Source organism: Coregonus lavaretus (assembly GCF_964263955.1).
Source record: "Coregonus lavaretus genome assembly, chromosome: 31".
Taxonomy (NCBI): domain Eukaryota; kingdom Metazoa; phylum Chordata; class Actinopteri; order Salmoniformes; family Salmonidae; genus Coregonus; species Coregonus lavaretus.
This window is the reverse complement of record NC_140018.1, coordinates 18801107-18811087: the sequence shown is the minus strand read 5'-3', so window position 1 is coordinate 18811087 and position 9981 is coordinate 18801107. Positions and strand designations below refer to the sequence as shown.

General features: G+C 45.4%; 1 protein-coding gene across 1 annotated transcript; it reads left to right on the top strand.

Moving 5' to 3' along the window:
* Positions 1 to 5919: 5919 nt before the first annotated feature.
* LOC311106560 (thrombomodulin-like) lies at positions 5920 to 9781 on the top strand. The gene has a single exon (XM_084148940.1). The coding sequence runs from the start codon at positions 6068 to 6070 to the stop codon at positions 7682 to 7684; it is 1617 nt and encodes a 538-aa protein (XP_084005066.1). The 5' UTR covers positions 5920 to 6067; the 3' UTR covers positions 7685 to 9781.
* Positions 9782 to 9981: the final 200 nt, after the last annotated feature.

Here is a 9981-nt window from a genome sequence, read left to right as displayed (position 1 = left end):
ATTATTAATAGGTTTTACATAATATCATTATTATTTGTACAACTTGTATTTTGAATATTGATTTTGCTTGTATTTATGTGATAGGAACTATCTGTACATTCTATGTTGTGTTGGGACGCTTTTAGTGGTGACAAGTTCCAGACATCTGTCACACCCTGGCTCTGGGACTCATTATGTTGAGCCAGGGTGTGTTCATTCTATGTTTTCTGTTTCTATGTTGGGTGTTCTAGGTTGTTTATTTCTATGTTTGACTGGGTGACTCCCAATCAGAGGCAACGAGTGTCAGCTGTGTGCTGGTTGTCTCTGATTGGGAGCCATATTTAACTGTCTGTGTTTCACTTTGTGTTTGTGGGTTTTTGTTCCGTGTTCGGTCATTGTCACCGTGGACTTCACGAGTCGTGTTTTGTTTTGTATTTAGAAACTTTAACTAATTAAAGTCATGTTTGTTTCTCACCTTGGTCTACTCATTACTACGACGATCGTGACAGAAAAACCCACCATACCAGGACCAAGCAGCGTGTCCAGGAACACACGCAGGAGGTGACTCTTGTGGATGTCCTCCTCGGTTGGGGGCAGATTACTGAGGAGGAGGCCGTCCGGTACCGGAAGGCGATAAAGGGGGAGACCCAGGCAGGAGAGGAGCAGCGGCGCCAAACGGGTCAACGTCAGACAGGCGAGAGGCAACCCCAAGAAATCTTTAGGGGGGGGCACACGGCATGGGCGACTGGGCAGCAGGAGGCTGCCACAGGGCGAAATGGGAGACGAGGAGAGAAGGCCACCGGGTTACGGGAGCCATTGGCGAGAGGAGGGAAGGAAGTTGTAGAGGCACGGCGAGAGGTACTGAGGTGTATTGCCAGTCCGGTCCGGCCCATTCCTGCTCCCCGTTTAAGGCCAGTGGTGTGTGTTCCCAGTACGGTCCGGCCTGTTCCTGCTCCACGCACCAAGCCTACGGTGTGCGTCGCCAGCCCAGTCCGGCCTGTTCCTGCTCCACGCACCAAGCCTACGGTGTGCGTCGCCAGCCCAGTCCGGCCTGTCCCTGCTCCACGCACCAGGCCTACGGTGTGCGTCGCCAGCCCTGCCCGGCCTGTTCCTGCTCCACACACCAAGCCTACGGTGTGCGTCGCCAGCCCTGCCCGGCCTGTTCCTGCTCCACGCACCAAGCCTACGGTGTGCGTCGCCAGCCCTGCCCGGCCTGTTCCTGCTCCACGCACCAAGCCTACGGTGTGCGTCGCCAGCCCTGCCCGGCCTGTTCCTGCTCCACGCACCAAGCCTACGGTGTGCGTCACCAGCCCTGTCCGGCCTGTCCCTGCTCCACGCACCAAGCCTAAGGTGTGCGTCGTCAGCCCAGCCCGGCCTGTCCCTGCTCCACGCACCAAGCCTACGGGGTGCGTCGCCAGCCCTGTCCGGCCTGTCCCTGCTCCACGCACCAAGCCTACGGTGTGCGTCGTCAGCCCAGCCCGGCCTGTCCCTGCTCCACGCACCAAGCCTACGGGGTGCGTCGCCAGCCCTGTCCGGCCTGTCCCTGCTCCACGCACCAAGCCTACGGTGTGCGTCGTCAGCCCAGCCCGGCCTGTCCCTGCTCCACGCACCAAGCCTACGGGGTGCGTCGCCAGCCCGGCCCGGCCTGTCCCTGCTCCACGCACCAAGTCTACGGTGCGCGACGCCAGCCCGGTCCGGCCTGTTCCTGCCACTCGCACCAAGTCTACGGTGCGCGTCGCCAGCCCGACCCGGCCCGTTCCTGCCACTCGCACCAAGCCAGGGGTGCGAGTCGTCAGTCCGGCACAACCCGTGCCTGGGTCATCGGTGCCAATTCAGGTACCGCTCTACTGCTCCACTAAGGAGCTGAAGCCTACCGCTCCTGCTACGTCCAGTCCAGCTCCAGCCAGCGGGGCCAACCGGACCAGGGGCGCTATGGGGGGTTTGTTGGAGGGTGGTGGGCAAGCCCGGAGCCGGAGCCGCCGCCGAGGAGGAATGCCCACCCAGCCCTCCCCTGTTTTGCTCGTATTTAGGCGCGGTCGCAGTCCGCGCCTTTAGGGGGGGATACTGTCACACCCTGGCTCTGGGACTCATTATGTTGAGCCAGGGTGTGTTCATTCTATGTTTTCTGTTTCTATGTTGGGTGTTCTAGGTTGTTTATTTCTATGTTTGACTGGGTGACTCCCAATCAGAGGCAACGAGTGTCAGCTGTGTGCTGGTTGTCTCTGATTGGGAGCCATATTTAACTGTCTGTGTTTCACTTTGTGTTTGTGGGTTTTTGTTCCGTGTTCGGTCATTGTCACCGTGGACTTCACGAGTCGTGTTTTGTTTTGTATTTAGAAACTTTAACTAATTAAAGTCATGTTTGTTTCTCACGCTGCGCCTTGGTCTACTCATTACTACGACGATCGTGACAACATCGCGGTAAAGTAGCGGCGGTAAAGTTTAGTACTCTGAAAGATAAGTTAAATTAACGACGTGTTTATTTACAAGTATTCTTGTTTCTAAGTGGACCCATTTCCCTCTCAGTTGTGTGCAGCCAGCGAGGTATGTTCATTATGTTAATTATTTGTCACGCATATTTACGTGCAAGGTTTCTGTAACGTGAACGCCAACTTGTTTTTTGTGCATGTGTTGAAATGTATTTAAACAGTTCGACGGTGGATTGATGACGGTGGAGAATTTAGTAGAAGAATAAATCCATCAGTAACCAGAACAGCGGCGTCGTGTATTTCCTGGAGGGAGTGATACCTCCCATGAGTGATTATGTTCCTACTCCTCCTAGGCTACCACCTCCGGACAAACAGAGACACCCAGATACACTACATGACCAAACGTATGTGGACACCTGCTCATCGAACGTCTCATTCCAAAATCATGGGCATTAATATGGAATTGGACCCAAATTTGCTGCTATAACAGCCTCCACTCTTCTGGGAAGGCTTTCCACTAGATGTTGGAACATTGCTGCGGGGACTTGCTTCCATTCAGCCACAAGAGCATAACATGCTGACTAGAACAGGCACGTGCTTCCGCGTGCGCTATTGTGCACATGTTGATTTTCTCCATCCACACCAGACGCGATCAGGACACACAGTTTGAAATATCTAAACGAACTCTGAACCAACTATATTTATTCATTTGGGGACAGGTCGAAACACATGAAACATTCAAGGCCATTTAGCTAGCTAGCTTGCTGTTGCTAGCTAATTTGTCCTGGGATATAAACATTAGGTTATTTTACTTGAAATGCACAAGCTCCTTTTTTTCAGGATCTTTGTAGAATTTTGACCCATTTTGAGTCACACACCGACAATTAATCCACAGGTAAAAGGGGAAACCTAGTTAGTTTCTAGCAATATCTCCTCCTTTAGTCATCTTCTTCTTCTTCTGTGGACTTTATATGGCGGTTGGCAACCAACTTTAAGGTGCATTACCACCACCAACTGGACTGGAGTGTGGACCTCAAATCATCTTGCAATCACCCATGTGGGTATATGCTCCTAAAAACCAATGAGGAGATGGGAGAGGCGGGTCAAGCGTCAAAAATAGAACCCCGTTCTATTTTAGCGTCTGGCTACGCAGACGCGCGCAAGCAGTTTGGATGAAATTGTTATATAACATGTATGAGTACATTTATTTTGCAACGCTCACACACGTAACACAAGTGGTGTGGTCAGCATGTTAGTGAGGTCGGGCACTGATGTTGGGCGATTAGGCCTGGTTCGCAGTCAGTGTTCCAATTAATCCCAAAGGTGTTCGATGGAGTTGAGGTCAGGGCTCTGTGCAGGCCAGTCAAGTTTTTCCACACCGATCTCGACAAACCATTTCTGTATGGACCTCGCCTTTGTGCATGTAGGCATTGTCATGCTGAAACAGGAAAGGGCCTTCCCCAAACTGTTGCCACAAAGTTGGAAGCACAGAATCGTCTAGAATGTCATTGTATACATTGTAGCCCTACCATGAACCATGAAAAACAGCCACAGACCATTATTCCTCCTCCACCAAACTTTACAATTGGCATTATGCATTGGGGCAGGTAGCGTTCTCCTGGTATCCGCCAAACCCAGATTTGCCAGATGGTGAAGCGTGTTTCATCACTCCAGAGAACGCATTTCCACTGCTCCAGAGTCCAATGGCAGTGAGCTTTACACCACTTCAGTCAACGCTTGGCATTGCGCATGGTGATCTTAGGCTTGTGTGCGGCTGTTCTGCAATTGAAACCCATTTCATGAAGCTCCCGAAGAACAGTTATTGTGCTGATGTTGCTTCCCTAGGCTGTTTGGAACACAGTAGTGAGTGTTGCAACCGAGGACAGACCATTTTTACACACTACGCATTTCAGCACTCACATTCTGTGAGCTTGTGTGGCCTACCACTTCGAGGCTGAACCATTGTGGCTCCTAGAAGTTTCCACTTCAATAACAGCACTTACAGTTGACCGGGGCAGCTCTAGCAGGGCAGAAATTTGACAAACTGACTGGTTGGAAAGTTGGCATTTTAAATTTACATTTTAGTCATTTAGCAGACGCTCTTATCCAGAGCGACTTACAGTTAATGAATACATTTTTTTTTATATACTGGTCCCCCGTGGGAATCGAACCCACAACCCTGGCGTTGCAAACACCATGCTCTATCAACTGAGCTACATCCCTGCCGGCCATTCCCTCCCCTACCCTGGACAACACTAGGCCAATTGTGCGCTGCCCATGAGTCTCCGGGTCACGGCTGGCTGCGACAGAGCCTGGATTCGAACCAGGATCTCTAGTGGCACAGCTAGCACTGCAATGCAGTGCCTTAGACCACTGCGCCACTCAGGAGACTAGAATCCTATGACAGTGCCACGTTGAAAGTCACAGAGCTCTTCAGTATGGGCCATTCTACTGCCAATGTTTGTCTGTGGAGATTGCATGGCGGTGTGCTCGATTTTATACACCTATCAGCAACTGGTGTGGCTTTATTATTATTTTTATTTTTTTACCCTTATTTTACCAGGTAAGTTGACTGAGAACACATTCTCATTTACAGCAACGGGATGAATGAACCTATTTGTAAACTGGGGATGATTAGGTGGCAATGATGGTATGAGGGCCAGATTGGGAATTTAGATGAAATAGCCGAATCCACTAATCTGAAGGCATGTCCACATACTTTTGGCAATGTAGTGTATATTGTCAATATAATCATGGTTGTCCCTGAATATCAAGAATAATAAGATATTATTCCGAATTCATGTGTTCAAATATATCCTAAAACGTGTTTAAATCACCTCATGAAGAATGTGTCTGTCCTGGTGTTCTCATGTCTATTTGTGGACATAGAGTGGTTCTCAAATTAATACAAAAATAGCTCAGAATGTGCCATCTTGTCTGCCATATAGGCATACTCATGAGAGAGAACCATGTAAACACTAGGAGAGAACTGAGCAAATTAGGCTGCATATCACTGAAAGATGTTATCTAAGTTTTTGATTTCATTGATTTGATTTCAATGTGTTTCTTATTTAAATGCTAGCCCATAAGTGTTGCAATATGTGTATAATTGGACTATAGCTTGCTACAAATATACATTTCGTGTGTGTGTTGTGTGTGTGCACGTGTCAGTTCAATGTCTAGGTTTGATTAACATTTGGTTGAGTTGTCAACTAACTGAATTCAAAGTGAAATGTAAAAATAAATCACCATGTTAGATTTAGTTACTGGTTGGGTGAAATTATTACTTTTTGCAAGTCTAATTAGTTTTCCACATTGATTCAACCTCATCACCTTGATTTTTTGGGTTGAAATTAGGTGGAAACAACGTTGATTCCCACCGTTGATTCAACCAGTTGTTGCCCAGTGGCTGGTTATTTGGCATGATAGGCAGGTTCAGAGAGAACTTGTTTGTTTTTGGTCAGCAACTACGCCATTCATAAAGGAATTTCCTTCCTTGATCAATCGAAAACATGGAGGGAGGCTTATATAAATAGGAGTTATCGGCAGTCTTAACGTTCATTCTACTACTCAAACCATGCCTAAGAGGCGAGTAGCCTACATCTAAATTATATGCGAAATTGTTATATTGCGTTTGAGGCGTAGGAGATTGTTAAGAAATGAGGGATACAGTAGGAATACTCGTCGTTCTAACGTTCCTGTTGAGAGTGAAGGGGGATCCCCGTGTCGGATACTGCATCGAGGAGCAGTGCTTTGCCGTTTTCCAGGACCAAGCTGACTTTGGAACCGCTCAAAAACATTGTGAGCAAGAAAATAACGGATATTTAATGACAGTTCGAACTTTGATATCACATAGCATCCTTTTAATATTACTTGGTATTCATACAGGAGATTATTGGATTGGTTTGCATTTACCGAGCGGGCAATGCCCCGACCAAGCATTGTTTTTACGAGGGTACAGGTGGATAACTGGAGATGATGAAACCAAATTCCAGAACTGGGGGCGCTTTGATGATGTCTGCTCTTCAAAATGTATTTCGGTATCAAAATACGACTTTGCGTGGAAGGAACAACCATGCGAAAGTAAAGTAGATGGATTTATTTGTGAATATAAACTTGACAGTCCCTGCCAACATGTAATTGTAAAAGGGGACGAATCAGTTCTGTACGAGACCCCGTTGAGATTCAAAGGGGACAACCTACTGACATTACCCCAGGGAACCATTGCAACGCTCAAATCCCTCGGGTCGAAATATATCTGTCTATCTGAACAGTGGATACAAGCACCATGGAGTTGCGAGGTATTCAAAGGTGGCTGTGTGCATGACTGTTCCTCAGTTAATCAACAACATGTATGCACCTGCCCACCTGGAAAAACTCTCCAGGACAATAACGTCACATGTGAAGATGCGCAAAATGACCCCTGCTTTGACTCAGGATGCGCGCATCTCTGCCAAAAAAAAGATGACATCTACACTTGCATGTGTCACCATGGGTATGCACTGGCAGAAGATGGGAAGGAGTGCAAAGACATTGATGATTGTATAGATGATAGACAGTGCCGGGGACAGAACTTTAAGTGTGTCAATACTATTGGTGGATTTGAATGCAGATGCCAGAAGGGATATGTGTTTGAAAATGACAAATGTGTAGATGTAGATGAATGCTCCATGAGACCATGTGAGCAAGACTGCACGAACACAATAGGCAGTTACAATTGCTCCTGTTGGGATGGATTCAGAAGAATGACAGAAGACACCAACCGGTGCCAATTTGTTTGTTTAGCAGCAGAGTGTTCCCCAGAATGTGACCCAAGTAAAGAATATCAATGCAACTGTCAAAATGGTTACATACTCAAAGACAAAAATGGGTTGTCAAATTGTGTTGACATAGATGAATGTGAGATGAGTTACTGCCACCATAATTGTACAAATACGTATGGAAGTTACCTGTGTTCTTGTGATGAGGGATTCGACTTGGTTGGTTCATATGGTTGTGTTGAGAGAGAACCGTCAGAGGGTTCAGGTTTTACCACACCATATACACCAATTATCAAGGATCCAACTGAGCGCCCTTCCACTGTAAAGGCTGGGGGTCTTCTTGGAATGATGGTATGCATTGTCGTAGTTATTTTGGTGATGGTTGTACTTACTCACCTGAAACTAAAACGTCGAGGTAATTTAGACATTGCTTTCGAAAGCCAAGATTTTGGTAATCACGATTTGCAGCAAGTCACAAGGGATAAGTACAAAACGTATCATTGGACAGACCGTTGATATAGGACAATCAATATGTTGTTGGATAATTTTGTCATTTTCGTTTTCATTGTCATGACTTGTTTACACGTCTGCAAAGGAAAATCTGATGGTTTTGAATGTTTTATGTTTTTATTTCATACAGTTGTAGTAGGCCTTTCACAAATGTAATGGCTCCATAAGCATCTCATCACTGAAAATTCTAACCAGTCTAAGTGACCAAAGCCAATAACAAAGTAGACCTATAACTGGCAAATGATTATTTTTATTTTATATACAGTACCAGTCAAAGGTTTGGACACATCTACTCATTCAAGGGTTTTTCTTTATTTTTACTATTTTCTACATTGTAGAATAATAGTGAAGACATCAAAACTATGAAATGACACATATGGAATCATGTAGTACTCAAAAAAGTGTTAAACAAATCAAAATATATGTTATATTTTAGATTCTTCAAAGTAGCCACCCCTTGCCTTGGTGACAGCTTTGCACACTCTTGGCATTCTCTCAACCAGCTTCATGAGGTAGTCAACTGGAATGCATTTCAATTAACAGGTGTGCCTTGTTAAAAGTTCATTTGTGGAATTTCTTTCCTTCTTAATGCATTTGAGCCAATCAGTTGTGTTGTGACAAGGTAGGGTTGGTATACAGAAGATAGCCCTATTTGGTAAAAGACCAAGTCCATATTATGACAAGAACAGCTCAAATAAGCAAAGAGAAACGACAGTCCATCATTACTTTAAGACATGGAGATCAGTCAATACGGAAAATTTCAAGAACTTTGAAAGTTTCTTCAAGTACAGTCACAAAAACCATCAAGCGCTATGATGAAACTGGCTCATGAGGACCGCCACACGAAAGGACGACCCAGAGTAACCTCTGCTGCAGAGGATAAGTTCATTAGAGTTACCAGCCTCAGAAATTGCAGCCCAAATAAATGCTTCACAGAGTTCAAGTAACAGACACATCTCAACATCAACTGTTCAGAGGAAACTGCGTGAATCAGGCCTTCATGGTCGAATTGCTGCAAAGAAACCACTACTAAAGGACACTAATAATAAGAAGAGACTTGCTTGGGCCAAAAAACACAAGCAATGGACATTAGACCGGTGGAAATCTGTCCTTTGGTCTGATGAGTCCAAATTTGAGATTTTGGGTTCCAACCGCTGTTTCTTTGTGAGATGCAGAGTAGGTGAACGGATGATCTCTGCATGTGTAGTTCCCACCGTGAAGCATGGAGGAGGAGGTGTGATGGTGTGGGGGTGCTTTTTTGGTGACACGGTCAGTGATTTATTTAGAATTCAAGGCACACTTAACCAGCATGGCTACCACAGCATTCTGCAGCGATACGCCATCCCATCTGGTTTGCGCTTAGTGGGACTATCATTTGTTTTTCAACAGGACAATTACCCAAAACACACCTCCACACTGTGTAAGGGTTATTTGACCAAGAAGGAGAGTGATGGAGTGCTGCATCAGATGACCTGGCCTCCACAATCACCCGACCTCAACCCAATTGAGATGGTTTGGGATGAGTTGGACCGCAGAGTGAAGGAAAAGCAGCCAACAAGTTCCCAGCATATGTGGGAACTCCTTCAAGACTGTTGGAAAAGCATTCCAGATGAAGCTGGTTGAGAGAATGCCAAGAGTGTGCAAAGCTGTCATCAGGGCAAAGGGTGGCTACTTTGAAGAATCTAAAATATGTTTTGATTTGTTTAAACCTTTTTTGGTTACTACATGATTCCATATGTGTTATTTCATAGTTTTGATGTCTTCACTATTATTCTAGGAAAAATAAAGAAAAACCCTTTTGAATGAGTAGGTCTGTCCAAACTTTTGAAAAGGGCAATCAGTGAAGAACAAACACCATCGTAAATACAACCTATATTTATGTTTATTTATTTTCCTTATTGTCCTTTAACTATTTGCACATCATTATAACACTGTATATAAACATAATATGACATTTGAAATGTTTTTATTATTTTTGGAACTTTTGTGAGTGTAATGTTTATTGTTAATTTTGTATTGTTTATTTCACTTTTGTTTATTATCTATTTCACTTGCTTTGGCAATGTAAACATATGTTTCCCATGCCAATAAAGCCCTTAAATTGAAATTAAATTGAATTGAATTGAGAGAAAGAGGAAGGCAGGGAGGTGGGGAGGTGGGGAGGGAGGGAGATGTAATTCCAAATGTAGACTAGTAGTGATGTGCACCGGCGAGGTGGGTGAAATAAAGTTTTTGGAAGGGGATTAAGCAACCAGCAAAATAGGAAATTCTTTCCTTGACCAGCTCGCAAACATGGAGCAAGG

What these genes read in the sequence shown, in the direction of transcription:
- LOC311106560 (XM_084148940.1), top strand. Translation starts at nt 6,068, where the DNA reads ATGAGGGATACAGTAGGAATACTCGTCGTTCTAACGTTCCTGTTGAGA.